Here is a 24,035-nt window from a genome sequence, read left to right on the forward strand (position 1 = left end):
AATTCTTTTTTTAAATTTAGAGTACACAATTAATTTTTCCAATTAAGGGGCAATTTAGCGTGGCCAATCCATCTACCCTGCACATATTTTGGTTGTGGGGGCGCAACCCACACAAACACAGGGTGAATGTGCAAACTCCACACAGACAGTGACCCAGGGCTGGGATAGAACCTGGGACCTCGGCGCCGTGAGGCAACAATGCTAACCACTGTGCCACCGTGCTACCCTTGTATATCGAAATTCTGACCCTCAGCCTAACTATAATATCCTGCTGAAATAGGTGCAGCTTCATATCAATCTCTCTATTATAATCGATTATTTGAACATTTTAAAACAGTTTGTTTCTGTCAAAAGATTCAAAGATCATTGGCATATGAGAAAACGTCAAAGGAGGTTACAAAATGGAATCGTACTGTGCAACAGAATCGGAAAGCGGAACAGCTCAAATTTCCTTTAAATGAGGAACCACTTACTGTCAAACCAATGGAAGAAATAATAGCAGGCTGGAAGGTATGCAACTCATGGTACATGGAGGATATATTTGGGAAAAGTTGCTTCACTGTGCTTATTATCTCTGCAAACCAAAAGTGAAATTTCCCTCAGTCGGCCCTTAATGGGAGAAATAGTTAAAACCGTTTACTAAATTCAGAGCCAGCATTGTACAATTCCTGTGGATGGGGACCAGCTTTCAGTCTTCTGTTGGCTTCCTAGTGATGCAGATCTCAAGTTAGCAGTTGCAAAGTGCAGAAAAGCACTTTGGTAAGTCTTTTGTTCAAATACACAATCCTGAATGAAAAATCCATTCACCAAATGAGTCAACATTAATGACACAGTATGTAAAGAGAAAAAGATTGATGAAGACAAATAATTTAAGTCCCTTACAGTCAGAAATAGGGGAACAAAGAAATGGCTGACCAACTAAATACATACCGTATATACTCGCGTAACCTTCGATCTCGCGTATCATGCGACCCCTAAATTTTCAGCCCAAAAACATGCTTTTATGGTATACCTTATGTATCATGCGAGTCACTTTTTTGACATGACAGCTGAAACTCAGGTAAGCTTTCCGCTTAAAACTGCCGAATGAGAAACAGCTGTTTTGCTGTTTGTAATCACGGAACTAAACCCGATAATAAACGACCCAATAATAAACAGTCACGGTATCTAACAGGTGACACAATCGACCCTTAGCAAAAATGGAGAAAAGATCAGCGAAGAAATATACAGCCAAATGGAAACTGCAAGTTGTTGCCGAAGCGGAACAAAGCAACAATGTTAAAGCTGGAAACCTGTTTGGTGTCGGAGAAAGCTGTGTCCGAAACTGGAGAAAGCAAAAAGAACAATTGATGGCAAGTCCTTCCTATAAATGCGCAAATCGCGGGTCGAAATGTCATTGGCCGCAGTTAGAAGATGAAGTCTCAAAGTGGGTGTCTGAAAATCGGGAAAATGGTTACATAATAACACGATCTAAAATAAGACTTTATGCTTTACGAGAAGCTAGAAACATGGGCATTCGTGAGTTTACTGCAAGTCCCGGATGGTGTACGCGGTTCATGAAAAGACATGACTTTGTGATAAGAAGAAAAACAAAAATTGCACAGAGACTCCCCAAAGAATTAGAAGAAAAAGTGATAAGTTTTCATAGATTTGTTATCAAACATCGCAAAGCTAACATATAATTTATCGTGCATTGGAAACATGGATGAGACACCCGTGAATTTTGATATGCCATCAAACTCAACCGTTAATAAAGTCGGCGAAAAAAGTATCTTTATCAAAACTACAGGGCATGAAAAGACACATTTTACGGTTGTACTAACGTGTATGGCAGATGGGACGAAACTTCCTCCAATGGTCATCTTCAAACGGAAATCAATGCCCAAGGTAAAATTTCCAAGTGGTATAATTGTCCATGTCCATGAAAAAGGTTGGATGAACGATAATGGCTGCATAATTTGGCTGAAGAGAGTTTGGGAATCAAGAGCAGGTGGTTTACTACGCCAAAAAAGTTTACTTGTTTGGGATATGTTTAGGTCACATCGAGTGGATGCTGTTGTGAAAGCTGTTCGCGAAGCGAACACCGATATAGCGATCGTTCCAGCTGGCTTGACTAGCGTCGTTCAGCCACTTGACGTATCCATCAATAAACCATTTAAAGACAATCTAAGGAAGAAGTGGAGTGACTGGATGATGGAAGGAGATAAATCATTTACGAAGGGAGGGAATATGAAGGCTCTGGATTTGGCTCTATTGTGTTTGTGGGTAAAAGAGGCATAAAGCGTTTAAAAAATGTGGAATAGCAAATGCTTTGGATGGAAGTGAAGATGATGCTTTATTCGAAGATGCAGGAGAAGAGGATAAAAATATTTAAAACCTGGAAGATGATCAGTATGACGACTGCCTCGATGAAGAAGAATTCAAAGCTTTATTTGACGATGACGATGACAATGAAAGCGAATTCGAAGGATTTTAGTTTACCTGCATTAGTTTGTTTTAATGATGTTTTTACATTTCAATAAATGTTAAATAACCAATGTTTTCCTGTTTCATATATCATTATGTTCAAAAATAAATACCTGTATAACAGTTTCATTGACTACTGGATGCTATTTGACTTATCTTGGCCAGCACTTCACACCCGCAATTTTTGTATCTCGCGTATCATGCGACCCCCGAAATTTAGGCCAGCATTTTAAACCCGCGCTTTTTGTACCTCGCATATCATGCGACCCCCGAAATTTAGGCTTCGAATTAGGTGCTCAAAAGTCGCATGTTACGCGAGTATATACGGTACTTTGATTTTGTCTTCACAAAGGAGAAGACATAACATACCAGATATGTTGGGGGACATTGGGTTTAGTGAGAGAGTGGTGCTGAAGGAAATCCGTATTGGGAGAGAAATGGTGTTGGGGAAATTGATGGGATTGAAGGCCAATAAATTCCTAATAACCTACATCCCAGAGTACTTAAGGAAGTGGCGCTAGAAATATATATTGTGAATAGCTAGGGTCGTAGCATTGATCCCTGCGGTACCCCACTAGTCACTGCCTGCCAATTTGATAAAGATCCATTCATTCCTATTCTTTGTTTCCTATCTGCCAACCAGTTTTCTACCCATTTCTGTACACTACCCCTAATCCCATGCAGTTTAATTTTACAAGCTAATCTCTTGAGCAGGATTTTGTCAGAAGCCTTCTGAAAGTCCAAATAAACCACATCCACTTGCTCCCCTCATCAACTCTACTAGTTACACCCTCGAAGAATTCCAGTACAGTTGTCAAGCATGCTTTCCCCTTCATAAATCCATGCTGACTCAGTCAGACCCGCCACTGTTTTCTTCGTGGTCTGCTATAAAATCTTTGAGAATAGATTCTAGAATTTCCCCCACTACCTCAGGCTTACTGCTTCATAATTCCCCTTTTTGCTCTACCTCCCTTTTTTAATAATGGAGATACATTAGCTACCCTCCAATCTGCAGCAAGTGTTCCAGTCTACAGAATCCTGGAAGTTAACCAATGCATCCACTAGTTCCAGACCCACTTCCTCAAGTACTCTGGATGTAGATTATCAGACCCTGGGGATTTATCAGTCTTCGATCCCATCAATTTCCCCAACACAATTTCTACTAATGTTGCTCTCCTTCAGTTCCTCCCTCTCACTAAACCCTGCATTCCCCAACATTTCTGGTATCTGGCAGGTGCAGAAAGAATGGTCCCGATGGTGTGTGTGTCCAGAACCAGGGGTCATGGTCTAAGGATATGGGGTAAACCTTTTAGGATTGAGATGAGGAGAAATTTCTTCACCCAGAGAATGGTAAGCCTGTGGAATCCGCTACCACAGGAAGCAGTTGATTGGATGTTTTCAAGAAGGAGTTAGATATAGCTCTTGGGGCTAAAGGGATCAAAGGATATGAAGACGGGAACAGATTACTAAACAGCCGTGATCATATTGAATGGTGGAGCAGACTCGAAGTGTGAATGGTCTACTCCTGTTGCTATCGTCTATGCTTCAGTCTGTATTACTAGAAGCACTAACGGCTCAATTGAATTATACAGGTCTGTGTCAGAAAATGTGTTCCTAAGAGTTCTCTGGGAATGTTGGAGGGAAATTCACAGCTGCATTAGGCAGTTTTGTCCATTTCATTATCTTCTGACACTAATATAGAATTATCGATTGGAATAATAGAACATAGAAAGATCAAAGTACAATTCACACCACGAGTTCAGCATGCTGGAAATCACTGCCATGAGCCAATGTTCAACCTTTCTATGAAACTTTCTGTTTTGTGTCTCCTTTCTCTGCAACAATGCATTGCAGCTGAGTAATACGATTTGTGGGTCCATTGATCGCTATCCAGTTAAGCCAGCTGAGCCATACAGATCAAGAAGGCTGTAGTTTCAAGGTTTAATGCTGGCTTTAGTTGATCTCACTCCATAGCCAACAGGTAGAATGCTAGAACTGATTTTGGTGGCTCCGCCCAAAATGAGGGAAAAATTAAATTGTGTTTAATGAGTTTCCAATGACCTCCATCTTCCCTTGCTGCAAAGTGCGTATGTAGATGTTGGGTGAGGACAGAATTAGTCTTCTCTCTGATGCCTTCTCTGGTAAAATAGCCTGCAGACAGCCAATTCCTGGATTTAGGCATAAATAACAATCATATTAAGAATTAGAAAATGTTAGCATAGGAATGAACATTTGCTTGCACTGATACTTCACTCCTAACCCATTCTCATGCACACTTCCTGCTTGATAGTTCTTTGTCAAGCTGCTCTTTAATTTCCTTTTTATTGCACACTTTAACCACACTGATGAAAGACATTTTGCTAATTCTTTCATTTTTAAAATCATGGAAACAAGCTATTATTTACCTTATTGTAGCACTTCATAATTTTGAAAAACTTCTGGGAGGTGGGGATGTTAAAGAATCCTCGGCGGGATTCTCTTTTGGCGGGACCCTCAGCTTCGCCGGCAGCGCACTCATACCTGCTGATTTTCCGACGGCGTAGGGGTGGCCACAATGGGAAACCCCATTGGCCACTGCCATCGGGGCGCCAGAAAATATGTCTGGAGGGACAGAGAATCCCGCCCCTTATCTTTTCAAGTCGCTCCGTGACTAACTCATCCCTGGTGAATTTACTTCATCTTTTCAATTGTTTTCACATAGTTATTATAATCAGATGTCAGAGATGTACACCGTTCTCCAACAGCAACCTAACCATGATATTGCTGTTATATTTCATACTCCCAAATGTAAACACAAGGGTTTCAACTGTCTATTTCGGACCTTATTTACTTGCATGGTCACCTATTAGTATTGTATGTGAAAGATCTCTTGCCTTACCATCTTGCCATCAGAGTTTATTGCCTTTCTCTAGTCTGTAATTTACTTCATATTTCTCTACATTTGAATTGTATTTACTGATCTACATCTTAGTCCTCCTGTAATTTTTTTCATAACCTTTAACACAATTTGACATGGCAGTATTAGGTCACATTTCCATATTATTCCTTCAATTCCAATGTCTTTGCTGAATGAGATAAACCTCAACAATGATCCTGTGGAACATAATTTGATTTGTCTTTCCAATCTGAGAACTTCATTTTAAACATGTTTGTCCTCTACCCTCTTTGTACATGTAACCAAATGTATTTCATGTCACAAGTACCATATTTGCTAATACCTGTGACATTGCACCATCATGAGTCATTGCTTGCAGCAGAGGAGGGAAGAAATAGCTAAATAATCTCTTCAGTGTGATTTGTCCTTAATTTTGTTTGTTTATTCCAGGCACGGACACCTTTGGAACAGGAGATTTTTAACTTGCTTCACAAGAATAAGCAACCCCTGACTTCGCCTGTACTGACAGCTACAGAACAGGCTTCCCTCCGAGCTATGAGCCTGGAGGAGGTATGCTTCACATTTTAGCGTGCGCATGTTATTTTATGGAAGTTATATCATTTACCTACATTTCATTGAGTCACTGAATGATTCAATGAACTAATTAGACACTGACCGTTTGTCTTTGGGAGTGGAGTGTATGTCAACGCAAGAGGATGAAAGTGTTCTCTGCTAGCTGAAATGTTTAGCTGGGATGTTTCCAATCCAGTGCCCAGTAGGTTAGGACCACAGTATCACGTTTGACATTATGAGAAATGGGAAATATTACTCTGGTGCAGTGTGAGGTGATGTTTAGAGCTTTAGAAAGATTACAAGAAATTGTATCCTGCATTGACAATATAGCTGATATGGAAATAGTCAGCACAAGCTGCCTAACTGGAAAGTGCTAAAAGTTCTCAGCACTAACATCTCCCACCTTCTGAAGACTGAGGATTCACAAAACAGTATTTTAATGGACCATGGATGTCAATCAACCCGAACAGCACTGTAGGTGTACTTGCACAACGTGGACTGGCAGCTCACCACCACCTTCTCCAGGACAATTAGGGGTGGACAATAAATACTGGCTCAACCAAAGTTGCCCACATCCCACAAAAAAATAAATTAATGTATGTTTTCTTATTTCACTTAAGGCAAAAGAACGTCGAGCTGAGCTGCAGAAAGCAAGGGTCCTTCAGTCATACTATGAAGCTAGAGCAAAAAGAGCGAAGAAAATCAAGAGCAAAAAGTAAGACTTTCAGCATAAAACTGGCTGTTTACTTGAGAAATTCTACTGTTTAGTTACAGGATTGTTGGTTAAATCTTGCAGAAGTCCTTTTTCTACACCCTTCAACTCAAAATATTTTTGTGTTCTAACTTGGTGAAAGTGTGAGCTGGCAATGGTCTGGAAAGGGCAACGGGGCATCCGGTTGGAATAGACAGAGAATTTGACTTGAAGATTGAGAACGACATAGGAATGACTGGATTGGTAAATAAAGTCAAAATGGTACAAAATTGGAAAGGTGGAAAAAAAGATTGAATTGAGGGAAATTAAAAGGGACAAGGAAAACATAAACATTTAACATGGGGCATTCCTAAAATCTCTTGGAACAATTTACTGCCTGAAGGAATTAGACTACAGTTTAAATTGCTCACTTTCTGAACTGCAGAGGTTGATGGACAGTTATTCACAATCATCATGTCATTAAAGTGCAGTTAGTTACCAGACTATGGGTGGCACAGTAGCACAGTGGTTAGCACTGTTGCTTCACAGCGCCAGGGACTGGGTTCGATTGCTGGCTTGGGACACTGTCTGTACGGAGTCTGCATGTTCTCCCATGTCTGCGTGCGTTTCCTCCGATGCTCTGGTTTCCTCCCACAAGTCCTGAAAGACTTACTGTTAGGCGAATTTGACATTAAAAATTCTCCCTCCGTGTACCTGAACAGGCACCGGTGAGTGTGGCGACTAAGGGATTGTCACAGTAACTTCATTGCAGTGTTAATGCAAGCCTACTTGTGACACTAATAATACAGATTATGTTAATTTCTGTTACAAATTTAAGGAGCAAATTAACGTGCAAATAAGAACCAGTTCTTAAAAACAACAGGAGACTAAGGGAAAGTTGCTGCTTGTGTGATGGAAACCGTGTACATTGGCCTGTTGGCCTGTAAGATCTGGAGATTTGTTTAATATCTCTAATTCCATGAATTACATCATTCAGGACAGTATGCCAGCTTGATTGGCACAACACCATCTTAAACATTCACTCCCTTCAGCACATGGACACCATTCACAAAATGCGACTCACCCAAGTTCTTTTGACAGTACCTTTCATATCCCTAACCTCGATTGCTGAGAAAAACAAGGCCGCAGGCACATAAGAGCACTAGCAAGTTCCTCACCAAATCACGCTCCATCATGACTCGGTTGGGAACTTTTTCTCAAGAAAGCAGCTCAACTCTTGTTTCTCAAGAGCAGTTAAGGATGGGCACTAAATGTGAGTGACCTTGTTAGAAATACCTATGTCCCATGAACAAACAGTAAATACCATTTGATACGTATAGTAATCCATCCAACGGTCAGGAGAATGCATGTCCAAATATGGTTTAATTCAGTTTTAGACATGTTAGTGGCATAGAAGACATTTGACTGAATTTTTTGAGGCAGTGACTCGGTGCTTAGCTGAGGGCAGTGCGGTTGATTCAATGGACTTTAGTAAGGCTTTTGAGAAGGCCCCACAAGGGAGATTGATGAAGAAAGTAAGAGTCCATGGGATAATGGGAAATTTTGCAAACTGGATCCAAAACTGGCTTAGTGGTAGGAAGCAGAGGGTGATGGTTGAAGGTTATTTTTGTGAATGGAAGCCTGTGTCCAGTAGTGTTCTGCAGGAATTGGAGCTGCGAGCCTTGTTTGTAGTATGCATTAACGATCTGGATGTGAATGTAGGATGTATGATAAGTAAATTCACAGATGGCACAAAAATTGATGGTGTGGTAAATACTGAGGAGCAAGGCCTTAGATTATAGGACGATATAGACTGGCTGGTTAGATGGGCAGAAGAGTGGCAAATAGAATTTAACCATGAAAAAAGTGAGGTAATGCATTTCGGGATGACTAACAAAGACGAAGGAAATACAATGAATGGTCGGATCATAGGAAACTGGGATCAAAGGGGCCTTGGGTGTGCTTGTCTGAAGACAGCAGGACAGGTAGATGAGATTCTCTTTGTGTCTGCGTGGATCTCACCCCCACAACCCAAAGATGTGCAAGGTAGGTGGATTGATCACGCTAAATTTCCCCTTAATTGTAAAATTGTTTTAAAAATTCTACAACAAAAAGACAGGTAGATAGGGTGGTTAAGGCTTATGGAATTCTTGCCTTTATTAATCGAGCAATTTTTTTAAAAGAGCAGCAAGGTTATGTTGGAGCTGAAAAACACTGGTTAAGCCCCAGCTGGAGTACTGTGTGCAATTCTGGTAACCACACTATAGGAAGGAAGTAATTGCACTGGAGAGGGTATAGAGGAGATTCACCAGGATGTTGCCTGGGCTGGAGTGTTTCAGCTATTAAAAGAGACTTGATAGGCTGGGTTTTTTTTCCTTGGAGCAGAGAAAGCTGAGGGGGGAGCGGAAACCTGATTGGGCTGTATATAAATATGAGGGATATAGGTGATTGGAAGGTACTTTTCCCCTTAGTGGAGAGGTCAATAACCAGGGGTATAGATTTAAGGTAATGGGCAGGAGGTTTCGAGGAAATTTGAGGAAAATCTTTTCACCCAGTGTTGGAATACGGAACTCACTGCCTTAAAGGGTTGTAGAAGTGAGAACCCTCACAACTTTTAAGAAGTATTTGGATGAGCACTTTAAATGCCATAGCATACAAGGCTACGGGTTAAGTGCTGGAAAATGAGATTAGAATAGTTAGTTGCTTGAAGGCCAGTGCGAATGTGATGGGCCGAAGGCCCTCTTTCTGTGCTGTAAAACTCTATGACTCTTGGAGTAGAGTTTAATTGTAAAAAAAGAACCACATAAATATGGACAAAGATCAAGAATGGCCCTGGTATAGAAATGATTTGTGAATTTGTGTACAGTGCAATACTTAGACTGTTGTGACTGCCTGTAAGTAATTTTTTACATGGTGAATATTGAAAATTGCAGATTCCACAAAGTGATGAAGAAGATTAAGCAAAAGGAGATTTTGAAGCAGTTTGAAGAACTAAGGAAGACTAATCCTGAGGCAGCTCTTGAAGAACTGAATAGAATGGAGCAAAATCGAATGGAGGTGGAAAATAACATCCTATTTAATGTCCCATTGTAATTCCAATGACTAGAGCGTGCTTTACATGCACTTTATGCATTATATAGCACTGCTTTCTGAGTTAATTATTTCAGGATATTGTCTGAGACCAATGGGAATTTACTCCTGAACTAAAAAACTGAACCACAATCATAATGTTCAGTCTGCATTTTACAGGCAATTTACCTAGGTTATAAAGCTAGATTGTTGGCAGAGTATGGTAACTTTTTTTTCTCATTATTAGGAACGAATGACACTTCGACATCAAAACAGTGGAAAATGGGCCAAATCTAAAATTGTCATGGCAAAATATGACACTGAGGTATGGTATTCTTTTGATATTGGCAGCTAGTTGACTGTCTCAATCCTGCCCATCAGTGCATTCCTAAGTAACAGAAACTTTGAATAGAATCCGTGAATGCTTTTGCTAAGAACTGGGGCGGGCCGTACCGGCGCCGAGGTGTGGTGTGAACCACTCCGGCATCGGGCTGCCCGAAAGGTGCGGCATCCTCCGCACTTTCGGGGGCTAGGCCGATGCCGGCGGGGTTGGCGCCGCGCCAGCTGGCGCTGAAGGGCTTGGCGCCGTGCCAACCGGTACTGAAGGGCCACCGCTGGCAGCGTGAACTGGCACATGCACAGGAGCGCCAGCGTGTCCTGGCTTCATCCATGCGCAGGGGGGGTTCTCCGCGCCGGCCATGGCGGACTGTTACACTGTCCGGCACGGAGGGAAAGAGTGCCCTCACAGCACAGTCCCGCCCGTGGACTGGTGGGCCCCGATCGTGGGCCAGACCACCGTGGGGGTCCCCTTGTGCCCCCCACACCGCGCTCCCACCCCCCCCACCCCGAGGACTCCACAGGCCACCCGCAGAGCCATGTCCCCCCGGTAGGGACCTGGTGTATTTTACACCAGTGGGACCCGCCGAAAACGGGCAGCTACTCATCATGGGCCGGAGAATCGCCAGGGGGGCCGCTACTAACGGTCCCCGACCAGCGCGGTGTGATTCCTACCGGCGCCAGACAATCAGGCGGCGGGGCGGGATTCACGGCGCCCGTCCCCCGGCGATTCTCTGGCATGACGGGGGGGTGGGGGGGTCAGAGAATCCCGCCCCTGGTCTTGTGAGTAAAAACATAAATTGCTGGAAGTGCAAGCTTGTTCAGTAGTGACTATATTTACATGCAGACCATCCTAAACTTGTAGCCAGTGTCTGCATGCCCTCAAATACTGCTGCTGCAATAAATATTTCTTGACTCTTAAGTCTAGTAAGTTATCTCATGGTTTTGTAGCACTCTGGTTCATAAATGAATCAATGTTTCATCTCTCCTAAAGACTGATATTTTGCAGATTTTTGAGGCATTTTTGTGCAAGCCTGATCCAATATTGTGCAATCTATTTTGTAAGGTTTGAAACCATTCAGATTTTTCTCTTCCTATGACCTTGCAATATGAAACATGCGAACATAGAACAATTGATGAAAAGGAAGGTACCAGCTAGTCCATTAAACTTGTCCTACAATAATCGTATTGCATTCAAGCATCGTGATCCCTCACGGACCCGATCCCTCACGGACCCAACAGCAGCCATGTGGGAGACCAGAATCTCGGAAAAGAAATCGAGATTTCAATAAGGAAAGAATTGTTGAATGTTACTCTCCAACTGTCCCCCACCCAACCTACCCATTGCAAGCAATATGAGTTCCAGGAGATCAGTGATCACAAGGCATATTACACAATGTATCCCCTATATTTTGTGCAGTAATACCAGCCTCAGCCATAAATATAATAAATGACTGATCATTAACCTCCATTCCACTTTCCCGCTCTATCCCCATATCTCTTTGATTCCCTGAGAGCCCAAAAGCCAACCTACCTCAGCCTTGAATGTACTTATTGACTGAATATCCGCAGCACTTTAGGTTATAATTAAAAAGATTCACAACCCTCTGAGTGAAGAAATTCCTCCCCACCTCAATTTTCAAAGACCATGTCCCCTCAGCAGGAGAAACAACCTCACAGGTTCTATCCTGTCTAACTCCATTGTTGGAATCCCCTCTGATTCTTTAAAACTCCAGAGAGTTTAGGCCCAATCTGCTCTCTGTCTTCATAGACTAGCCAAGGAATCAATATGGTTAACTCATCCATCTCCCATTTCCAGCAACTTCACTCTCCCTGCATAAGCGGGCAATTTGTTCCACATGTAAATTGACCCTCTGCAAAAAAAAAAAAGAAGTTTTTTCTGGCATTTAGCCTATTTCTCTGAATGCATATTTTGTATGCAAATCCCCTGATTCTTTCTGACCTACTTAATTCAAGCAGTCTAGTCCCTTCATTATTTTAAGTATCTCAGTCAACAATTCGCTTAGTGGTTGCAGAGTACAGACATACAGGTCTTGTAAACCTGCCAATTTCACTAAACCCTATTAAAATGGGTGTTATTCTAATGGTCTTCCTCTGAGCCTTTTCCAAAGCTTCTACATCTCCCACTTTATTAATGGACTAAAACTATCCATATTATTCTGGATGAGGGCTCATCAAAATCTTCTACAAGGGCATAATTTTACATTGTAATGTCCAAGCAATACATCTGGGACTCTTTGCTTATATTGTAACCACAAGGCAAAATTCATGCTCCGTAACACCTAAGTCTCCCTCGCACTATTAGACCTAGCATTAACCCTATTCATGTGGATAAACATATGCATCATTATCTAATGTGGATCTCTTAACTCAGCAAAATCCTTTTCATTTGTGAATTTAAATGGCAGTTCTCACAATGCGCATATTCAAATTATCAACAATCCTAATGCTGATCCCCCAAGGAACTCCACAGATAACCAGTATTTGCACAGAACCACTATCATTAATAACTGGCTTCTGCCTATAAGAATGCAGCTAATTCAGTTTTTAATCCCAAAATCTATTCTTCAAGTGTATCTTATATATTGGCCTATTGTATGGCAGCTTATAAAACAAACCAAATGTTGATTCAAACAACTAAAATACTTTTTAAAGGGGAAGGAAAGCCTAGCTGGAGTATTAATTGTTCCAGTACTCCTCTTGTTTTTATAACTTGGAGCCATTTTACCCCAGAACAATAGTCTTGCTACCTGGATACCCAAAGCCACAAGCCTTCATTGCAATTATTGTAACACCTTAGGGAAACATAAGGCTCTTCCCATTGCTTACATCATTGATTTCCATTTGAGTACAAAGTTTTGCATTTTGATAAAAGTGTACCATTGTATATGCTGAAATAAAAGCAAAATATTGCGGATGCTGAAAATCTGAAATGAAAACAAAATGCTGAACAAACTCAGCAGGTCCGGCAGCATCTGTAGAGAGAGAAAAACAGAGTTAATTTTTTGCATCCACAAGAAAAGTCATATGTGCTTGAAATATTAACTCTGTTTTTCTCTCTCCATGGATACTGCCAGACTTGCTGAGTTTGTCCGGTATTTTCTGTTTTCATTTTAGAATTATACATGTTTTTCAATAGACTTTTCTTCCTCTATAACTTCATTAGTTTCCTTTGCCCGTTTCCTAAACGGAAAGTTCAGCATCTTGATGCATGATCATGGAACGGTGTATGCATCCGGTGATGAAATCATGTTGTCCTATACTTATTCCACACCTTGAGTACTAATGAAAGTACAAGACATGGATTAACATTGAAAGTTTAATGCTAAGTTACAGTTACTTCTCACCAATGTGCTGGACGTTTTTTTCTAAAGCATTGCAGCATGTGATTTTGTTACTAAATATTCCTACTTTCTGAATTCCAATTGGTGGTAAATTAATTTATTATTTAATGAAATGTAAGTGCATCAGTTAGTTATTTAGAGTGTGCCACTATATCAATAGAAACAGATTTTATTTAATTAATTCTGTTATTATTGTCTGTTGTTTAGGCTCGCAATGCAATCCAGAAGCAGTTGGAGAAGAACAAAATGCTTACAACAAAAGTGCTAGTTCCGTCAGAGAGTGAGGATGAAGTCGAAGCTGAGGTGGACAGGGATGATGCTGTTCCAGATTTTGTAAATGATATTGAGGCGAATATGGTAGCTAACCCTTGGATGTTGGGAAGATTGACTACTGATGCAAAGAGCTCTGAAGCACAAGAAAAGGAGATTGCTACTCTTGTGGAGGTTGATGGGAATGACGAATCAGATGATGGGGAGAAACTATCAGAAGATGAGAAGCTGCTCCAGGAGTTTGAGGAACGGCGGAGAATTCGGAAAGAACGTGATGGTGAACTGGCTGGATCATCTGTTATTGTAGATCAAAGCAAGAATGAGGAAATGGTGAAAAACAATGATGAAGGAAAGGAAAGCGCTGTCCCTGATGATCAAGGTGAGAAAGAGGAGCATCTTGAAGAGGACCTGAATGAATTTAATCATCTATTTCAGAAATTGATTCAGGGTAAATCTGAACCTACATCAAGAAACCCTAAAAAAACTCGAAGGAAAAATAAGAAAATGGGAACTAAGAAAATCAAGGAGGATGAAGTGGTATCGGAAGAGCGGGAAGAGCCAATACTTGATGAACAGTTAGAGCGCAAAAGGACAATGGAAGAATATGAGATTTTGGGTCAGGATGAATGCCGTGACCTTGGTGAGGCCTCATCCTTGGATACATCACAGATCATTGGAAATGCAGCAGATTCAGAAAATAAATCCAATACTAAAACTGAAGTAAAAAAGAAGCAGCTCATCAATCCTAAGAATGTGTTGATGGTTCCATCAAAAAGCATTGAAATGCCTTTGGTTCCAACAGCAATTAGAGAGGAGGTAAGGGAATTAGTGCTGGGTTTTATCGCATTTAATTAACAAGAGCTAATTGTTCATTGATAAGTAGGATCTATGTTGATATTTCTGATTATCCAGCCATTCATTGGTCATTTTCCAGTTTTGTTTTGACATGTGATCTGATGAATATTATAGGATCACGGCAATCCATAGTTTTAAGCTTACTCATTTGAGTCCATACTAACAACACTAAAGTCACAGTACACTTTCTAATTGGTCACCTTGTGTCCCTTATCAGTGTCCCTCATGCGTAAGAATGAACCTGAAAGCATCATTATTAAAAATTTCTCCACCACTCTGAAAATTGAAATCTCCTTCAGTGTTTGAAGGCATATGATCGATATTGTTGGATTTGGCGTTTCCTAGATACAGGAGCAGATCTATCCAGACTGCATTCCTGTATTTTTAGTAAACTTTTGCTTGTTAATAGAGAATTTAATTTGAATCATGTGTTTTGTAACAGTATTCAAATAATATTCCAGTGAATTTCAGTTTTGAAATGGATGTATTTTACAATTCTGTCACACCTATTATATTCTAGTTTTCAGCTTATTTCTTGACTCCATTAGTTTTGACTCCACTGGTGAAAAGGCTTGTTGGGATATAGCTTGCAGTTTGAATTTGTCTTACATTCCCATGCCAGCTACATATACTGAGGTTGCTTTTCATTAGGAAACTAAGTTGGCTTTTACCGCTCTCAATATTAAGATTTTGAGTTTTATTTGCTATTTGGTAGCGAGGATAGACCAATAATTTGGATTACGTCTGCATTTGCTCATTTTCATATCATGTATATAATATGCATAAAAAGGCAAATTAAATCGATAATTGCCTGTCAATTTGCATTTGATCGGAAGACTTTGTTCTATTCTGAAACATGATTTCTGCTGTGTGCATATTTCTGTCTGATTCTGTACTTTTATTTATACATCTTGCACATTTTCATTTATATATATAGATATATATTCAACTGATCAAGTCCAATTACTGTCGAATAAAATGTGTACTTTTAGGGAACATAACACTGATGATTAATATTGACTCGTCTTCATGAAGCAATTTTTATGGCCAAAAGATGTACACGCTTTCCAACTTGTTTTGCAAAGAAGGTTTGTAAATGGAATAATGTCCTGATACTATAAGATCATAAAACGGAGGACCAGAGATAGGTCTTTCAGCCCATAAGCCTGCTCCACCATTCAATGAAATCATGACTGATCTGATATGATAATCCTCAACTCACTTTCCAAAGTATCCCCATAACCCTTGATTCCTTTATTGATTAAAAATCTGTTTATCTCAGCCTGGAACATAATCAGTGACCTAGCTTCTGCCGCCCTCTGCCATAAGGAATTCCACAGATTCGTGACAGCTGAGAAGAAATTCCTCCTCATCTCTTTCTTAAATGGACGGCCCTTGACTCTGAGATTATGCCCTCTGGTCCTAGAAATAACCTCTCAGCATCTTCCCTGTCAAGCCCCCTGATAATCCTATATGTCTCAATAAGGTCACCTCTCATTCTTCTAAACTCAAAATGAGTACAGGCCCAACCTACTCAATCTCTCCTGTTTCCTATTTTTATACTATGTTCCCATTGAAATTAAGGCCAACATTCCATTTGCCTTCCCTAGGACCTGCTGAAACTTGCATGCTAGCTTTTTGTTAGACAGTAATTGAGGACCACCAATTCCCTCGCTGCTGCAGTTTTCTGCAGTCTTTCTCCATTTAAAGAATATTCAGCTCCTTTATTCTTCCTACCAAAATGCATAACTTCACATTTTTCTACATTATATTACATCTGCTAAGTTTTTGCCCACTCAATTAACCTGTTTATATTCCTCTGTAAACTCTATCATCCTCACCACTTGCCTTCCCACCTACTTTTGTGTCATCAGCAAACTTGGCAATAGTACATTCACTTCCCTTATCCAAGTCATCAATACATATTGTGAAGAATTGTGGCCCCAGCAGTTATCCCTATGGCACTCCACTATTTACAGGTTGTCATTCTGAAAGTGCCCCTCATACCAATTCTATCTTCTTTTAGTTAACCAAACCTCGATCCATACTGATATTCTACCCTAACACTATAGGCTCTTGTTAAGTAACCTTTTACATGGAACCTTATGAATGCTTTTTGGAAATCCAAGTAAATGAGTTCTATTGGGTCCCCTTTATCTATTCTGCTCATTACCATCTCAAAGAATTCTAATGAATTTGTCAGTCATGATTCCCTTTTATTAAGCCCTGCTGACTCTTGGTTATATTATGTATTTCATAATGCTCTACTATTACATCTTTTAAATTGGACTCTTAACGTTTTCCCAATGACAGAAGTTAAGCTACCTGCCGTACAGTTTCCTGTTCTTTGTCTCTCTCCCTTATCAAACAATGGTGTTATATTAGGAGTTTTCCAATTTTCTGATACTTTTCCAGATTTTAAGGATTCTTGAAAGATTACTACCAGTGCATTCACTATCTCTGTAGCTACTTCCTTTAATATCTGAGGATGCAACTCATCTGGTCCTGGGACTTAGCAACCGCCAGCTCCATTATTTTACCCTAGCACTTTTACTGGCTACTTATTGCATCTATTTTATCTCTGCCTTTTGACTCTTGATTATTTAGCATTTTTGGAATATTATTAGTGTCTTCCGCTTTGAAGACTGACTGAAAATGTTTATTTGCAATTATTTTTCATTAGAATTGGAGAAATTATGCCTGAACTCATAGGCATGTCAGTGTTCTGTAACAGTTGTGGTGACTGTACCTCTGCCTTAAACAATAATGATGTATTTGAGTGTACATTTGACATGTTGATTTAAGTTAAAAATGTACAAATTATGTGGCCCGAGGGCGCAGCCTACCACACTTCCACCTCTGAGCCCTTCGATAAACTTGGTGTTTCTGCACCATTGGGTTTCCATTGATGATCTACCTGATTGTGGAATACTGTATTGTCTAAATTAGGATTCAATGCACTTTTTTCTTTCCCGCAAGGCAGTTTATACTAGGGGTTAGCGAACAGAGTTACTACAAAGCATTACTGCCTGTGAAGGGACAAAATATTGAGTTAAACAATTGATCTTAAAGTTATTCTTCCTTTGGAAAGTTGTCTTGCTTCCATGTAGCAACTGCTTTTGCACAACTGAAACTAGGAGCTTAGATCTATGTAAGCAGTCACCAGTGTAGTCTTGCAGTTGTACATTGTGTTGCAGCATCTCTTCATGCTTCTTGAAAAATATGTTATTTGAGATTGTGTCCCTCAACAAGAAATCACTAAATAACATTGATGAAACAGAACAGGATATATCATTAAGATAATATTGTATAATGTATTAGTTAAATATGTACAGTGCATCAAATTAAGGTATAAAATGCGACCGTAAAAATATAAGACCTCATTACATAGTATTTGACAGTGAGCCTTTGTCTATCAGAAAATTTTACATTTTTTCTTTCGTATTAGAATGAGGAACAGGAGGACCAACGCATGGTCATCCAGGAGGCCTTTGCATCAGATGATGTTATTGATGATTTCATAAAAGACAAGAAGAGGCAAATTGATGTTGGCAAACCGAAAGACATCGACTTAACCTTGCCAGGGTGGGGTGAGTGGGGCGGACAAGGTCTCCAACCTAGTGCAAAGAAAAGAAGAAGGTAGGTCTCTTGAAACATAACCACGATGTAGATAGGTCATTTCACTGGTAAGTTAGGACTATAGAGTCTTTTTCGGCTATAAAGAAGCGTTAAATGTTCACTCCAGTTGGAATAGAGGTTAATGCTCAGCCAGTTGCTAACTTTAAAAGGGAACTGTGTTTAGTACCTGCCAGGAAAAGGGACTTGGGTTCTACGAAGATTTAATAGATCCCTTTGATTCATAACAGACTTAGGAGTCGCATACGGAGATCAGTGGAATGGCAGGGGAAGGCTTAATAGGACAATTTTCTAAATGTTTATATAGAACTGCTTTTGTAGAATTTAATTGGCAGTAAAGTGGCAAATGCGTCTGGAAGACCCATCTAAGTTTCATTTTCTAATTTTAAAGATGTTCAATTTTATAGATATTTTAATGAGTTGCTATAGTTAAATATTTTGCATATTCAGCCAAGTACAGAAAGTTTAGAGATTGTAAACATCTTGTTTGAGATGTGATAAAAATATTAGTATGTGCATATTCTATTTTGGCACGGTGTTTGATTTCCCCTGCCTTCCCCACTACTTATTTACAATGATGTTTAAAGAACGCTGTGGTAGGTACCCATTTGGAGCTGGGAGACCGATGACCAGTTCCAAATCTCTCAACCAAACAGGAAAATTACTTGACATGTTAAATGGGTGGAGTTCATCATGGTATTTCTGGTTGGTTCTTCTCAACATGTACTATTCTATTGAGCTCAACTGGCTGGAAAATCAGAAAGTATCTGTTGACTCACTGGCATATTATTCTTGTTGCAGTATGCTAGCTAACACATTTCCTTTAAGCAGCTTGCACAGTCGATCAGGAGTTAGTATGGGGATCTCTCCATATTTGCACATTCTACGCACAAAAAATTAAAATGTTGAAAATGCTTCTTAGATTATATTAAAACTTTTAAACCAGGTGATTACAGCCTGTTAATTTAACACTTGATAAAAGCAAATTACTGTGGATGCTGGAATCTGAAACCAAAGAGAAAATGCTGGAAAATCTCAGCAGGTCTGGCAGCATCTGGAGGGAGAGAAAAGAGCCAACGTTTCGAGTCTAGATGACAAAGGGTCATCTGGACTCGAAACGTTGGCTCTTTTCTCTCCCTCCAGATGCTGCCAGACCCGCTGAGATTTTTCAGCATTTTCTCTTTGCTGTTCGTTTTAACATCTGTGGTAAGAAAAAAATTGACATTTTTCATGAAAAATGAATTCATCTGGATGACAAGAAAATAATTAGAAGCAGCCAGCCTGGATTTCCATGCAGATGGTGTTTTTAAAAACTTGACCCAGTTCTTTGAGGAGGTGACAAATATTTTTGATGCAGTGGCTGTGACAAGATACTGCACAGGAAACTATTGGTTGGGGCGGAATGTGGCACAGTGGTTAGCACTGGGACTGCGGCGCTGAGGACCCTGGGTCATTGTCCGTGTGCAGTTTGCATATTTTCCCCATGTCTGTGTGGGTTTCACAAAGATGTGCAGGTTAGGTGGATTGGCCATGCTAAATTACCCGTTAATTGGAAAACAAATAATTAGGTACTCTAAATTTATTTACAAAAGAGGAACTATTGGTTATAACATTGAGTGGGTAGGAAATTGGATTTAAAACTGGTTAGAAGGGAGGAAACCGAATAGGAAGTTAACAGTGGTTAGAAGTGGATAACGTGTCCCATAAATTCTTGGACTACCTTTGTATGCTATGTACTTTGAATAGGAGGCCTAAGGAAATGTCCATACTTGCAAAGAATGCTAAAGTGGAAGTAAGTAATCTGATGACTAAAAAACTGTTGGGGGATATTGATAAGATGATGGAGCGGAACAAAAAATGGCAGACATTTAATGTCAATAATTGTGAGTTCATACATTTTTCTGTCCAAAAGATTTTAGAAATTATACTTTGAAATGGGAAGAGCATAGAGGTTTTGAGGGTTCTGACATAAAATAAGACATTTGAAAGCAGTGCCTCAAGTGTATAATTGCATAAAAAAGCTTTGAGAATACTGGGTTTTGTGGCAAGATGTATAGAATATAAAGGTTGAGATAGGGTGACGGGGGCAGTTTTGGATGACACTAGAAAGGATATGGTGCAATAGGCTGTAGCATAGGTTGACTCGTATGCTGCTTGATCTGAGGGGAACCTCTATTTATTTTGTATTTAGAACAGAGTTGCTTAAAGGGTGATTTGATGGAGGCATTCAAAATTATGGTTTGGACAGGGGAGATCGAAACCAACTGCTTTCAGTGTTATAAGATCTAGAATGATGGGGCATTATTATTGGAGAGCAGTATTTTGAGTTTTTTATAACATACGTGGAAACATCCATAGAATAAACCTGCTACTTCACTTGCACAAATCTAAAAATGGAAAGAGAACATGGCGTTGTTAAGCTTCGTATTTTGGATGCGTTTTTTTACAGGCATCTGTAGAAAGTATTATCTTGCCCAATCCTAATTGTACTCTTGATATTGATTCTTTCAAGGTTCCGCATTAAAGCAGCCCCACCTCCACCTAGGAAGGATCAACATTTGCCGAATGTTATAATTAGTGAAAAACGAGACATTGGCGTTGCAGAACACCAGGTGAGGGGGCAATGCGCTGTTTAGCTCAAGACACAATGAATATATGGTCCATCCAAGTGGGAGTGAATACTAGATGTGTAACATGAGTACAGATTCTTTAAGGGGTGTTTGGTGATATGGCAGATCAGGAAGCTGCTATTTTACTTCACACTTGGACTAGAACCGGGCCAGACTTGATGTTTGTATTGAGTTTGGCCAGTTAAACACAGTTTTTAGGAAGGTTAGCTCCAAAGCCCAAATTCCCACAATTCAATACACACGTTGCACACCGAGAACCCAAAATTATAATTGCTATCAAAATGTATCACCATACTGGCATACCAGATGATGCAGTTAAGCATTGAAACAGATTGCTGGAGCAAACTAGAGGGAGCTTCACTTTGCTATACCTGCGCAGGAAATGATTTTTATCAATTGTAGAAAAATATTTAATTTTCCAGCACCTTTATTCTTTACGAAGCACACCTCACCACAAATAAAGGAGGAAAATACTCCCTTGCTGCAGTGTGAACATTTTGATTTCAGTTAATGTCTTGAATGAAGATTTCAAAATGAAACCCAAACTTTTTGTATGTTGTTACAACTTGTCTAACAAGTTTATTTTACTGTATTACTTACTGCCCCAGGCATATTAACAACCATTAGGATGGGAATAAATCTTTTTTTTTTAAAGTTCTAATGGGAATGGCTAGTTTTCAAATATGGTATGAGGAAATATTAAACTGTGGTTTCCTGGAAATTTGTCAGTCTCTCTGGGAGGATTTATTTACCATGATAATATGATAATCAAAATACTCACCAGTAAACAACATTTATGCTCCTACAGTAACGCACAGTCACAATGTAAACTTCAGCATTATCTGTAGTGCTCAGAAAATTAACCTTTCACCCCCTCTATCTCCCCCTCGTTAAGATCTTTCTTGGACCCATCCCCTTGACCTAATTTCTCCTTTTTTGGCTCGTCGTCAGGTTTTTTCCAGAAGTTGTCTGTGAGGCACCTCAGGATATTTTTTGATGTTACAAATGCTGCATTGCTGTTAATGAACATATGGTGTGAGAGTGACCTAAATTATGAACATACTAATTAGGAGTAGGCGAACCGGCCCCTAAGGTCTGCTCTGCCATTCAGTAAAACCATGGCTGATCTGATCGTAACCTCAGCTCAGTGTTCCACCCTAACCCCGATAACCTTTCACCCCCCCTCCCCCCCCCCCCCCCCGCGCTTATTAAGAATCTGCCTTAAAATTATTCAAAGACACTGCTTCCTCCACCTTTTGTGAAGAAAAGAATTCCAAAACACTCAGAAAAAAATCACCCCATCTCAGTCTTAAATGGGCGAACCAGTAGGTGTGGTTACTTGGATTTCCAAAAGGCATTTGACAAGTTGCCACATTAAAGGTTACGAAACAAAATAAGAGCTTGCGGTGTATGGAGTAACATATTAGCATGCATAGAGGATTGGTTAGCTAATGAAACAGGGAATAGAGATAAATGGGTCATTTTCGGTTTGGTGAAATGTAACCAGTGGGGTGCCACAGGGATCAACTGTTTACTATCTATATCAATCACATCTATATCAGTCACATCTATATCAGTCACATCTATATCAGTCACATCTATATCAGTCACATCTATATCAGTCACATCTATATCAGTCACATCTATATCAGTCACATCTATATCAGTCACATCTATATCAATCATATCTATATCAGTCACATCTATATCAGTCACAGGACTGACTGTATGGTTGCTAAATTTGTTGATGAAACTAAAATGGGGAGGAAAATAAGCTGTCAAGAAGACATCGAGTCGACAGAGGGATTAGGTAGGTTGAGTGGGCAAAATATTGGCAGATGGAGTATAATGAGGGGAAATGAGAACTTGCCCTCTGGCAGAAAGAATGGAAACTACTACAGAGATTGCAGAACTATGAATGACAGAGGAAACTGGATTGTCCTGGTACATGAATCACAAGACGTGGGAATGGCTCGTTTTCAAATATGGTATGAGGAAATATTAAGCTGTGGTTTCCTGGAAATTTGTCAGTCTCTCTGGGAGATTTTATTGACCATGATAAATACAGGTGCAGGTACAGCAAGTGATTAGGAAGGCAAATGGAATGTCATTTATTGCAACGGAAATGAAATAGAAAAGGAGGCAAATTTTGCTACAGTTGTACAGGGTGTTGTTGAGACCTCATCTGGAGTACTGTGTACAGTTTTGGTCTCCACATTTAAGAACGGATGTAATTGCATTGGAAGCAGTGCAGAGAAGGTTCACTTGACTGATTCCTCGGATCAAGGGGTTGTCATGTGAGGAATGTTTAGACAGGTTGGGCTTCTTCGATCTCGCAAAGACCTTTGATGCTGTCAACCGCGAGGGATTGTGGAGCGTCCTCAACTTCGTCACCATTCTCCTCCTGCTCCACGATGACATGCAAGCCGTGATCCTCACCAACAGAACCACCACAGACCCAATATGTGTGCAAACTGGGGTCAAATAGAGCTGCATAATCGCACCAAGGCTCTTCTCCATCTTCTTTGCAGCAACACTCCATCCCGTCACCTTGAAGATCCCTGCTGGTGTGGAGCTCACCTACCATACAAGCGGGAAACTGTCTAACCTCTGAAGCTTCCAGGCCAGAACCTCTGTAATCGAGTTGCAGTACACAGACAATGCCTGTGTGAGCGCACATTCAGAGGCTGGGCTACAAACCCTCATCGATGCATTCACCAAGGCATATGAGAGAATGGGCCTCAGATTAAACATTCAGAAAACAAAGGTTCTCTACCAGCCCGCTCCTGCCACACAAAACTCCCCCACCATTAAAATCCATGTGAGCCCTTGGACAATGTGGATAATTTCCCATACCTCAGGAGTCTCCTCATGGTGCAAGCAGACGTTGACAATGAAATCTAACATCGATTCCAATGCACCAGTGCAGTCTTCGGACGCCTGAGGAACAGAGTATTCAAAGACCGAGATTCAAACCCAACACCAGGCTCATGGTCTATAGAGCAACCATGGTCCCTGCCCTCGTGCATGAACAATGTACAGCTGACCTCAAATCCTTGGTGAGATATCACCAACGCTGCCTCTGCAAAATCCTGCAAATTCATTGGCAGGATAGGTGTACCAACGTGAGTATCCCCTCCCAGGCCAATATCCCCAGTACCGAGGTACTGGTCACACTCGACCAGCTGCGATGTGAGGGCCACATTGCCCGCATGACCGACACAAGACTCGCAAAACAAATGCTCTACTCCAAGCTCTGTAATGGCAAG

The 24,035-nt window shown here is 40.4% G+C and overlaps 1 protein-coding gene across 2 annotated transcripts in view; it reads left to right on the plus strand.

The window, feature by feature from the left end:
* Nucleotides 1-24,035, plus strand: part of si:dkey-251i10.3 (uncharacterized protein LOC553498 homolog) — a 48,462-nt gene that overhangs the window by 18,850 nt on the left and 5,577 nt on the right. For both annotated transcript variants that reach the window (XM_038775253.1, XM_038775254.1), the window contains exons 6-13: nucleotides 355-510; nucleotides 5,792-5,911; nucleotides 6,535-6,629; nucleotides 9,539-9,662; nucleotides 9,922-9,999; nucleotides 13,583-14,461; nucleotides 17,949-18,139; nucleotides 20,649-20,748. In XM_038775253.1, the coding sequence (XP_038631181.1) occupies nucleotides 355-510; nucleotides 5,792-5,911; nucleotides 6,535-6,629; nucleotides 9,539-9,662; nucleotides 9,922-9,999; nucleotides 13,583-14,461; nucleotides 17,949-18,139; nucleotides 20,649-20,748 (1,743 nt within the window). The remainder of the gene's footprint in view (nucleotides 1-354; nucleotides 511-5,791; nucleotides 5,912-6,534; nucleotides 6,630-9,538; nucleotides 9,663-9,921; nucleotides 10,000-13,582; nucleotides 14,462-17,948; nucleotides 18,140-20,648; nucleotides 20,749-24,035) is intronic.

Source organism: Scyliorhinus canicula, chromosome 17, assembly GCF_902713615.1.
Source record: "Scyliorhinus canicula chromosome 17, sScyCan1.1, whole genome shotgun sequence".
Lineage (NCBI taxonomy): Eukaryota > Metazoa > Chordata > Chondrichthyes > Carcharhiniformes > Scyliorhinidae > Scyliorhinus > Scyliorhinus canicula.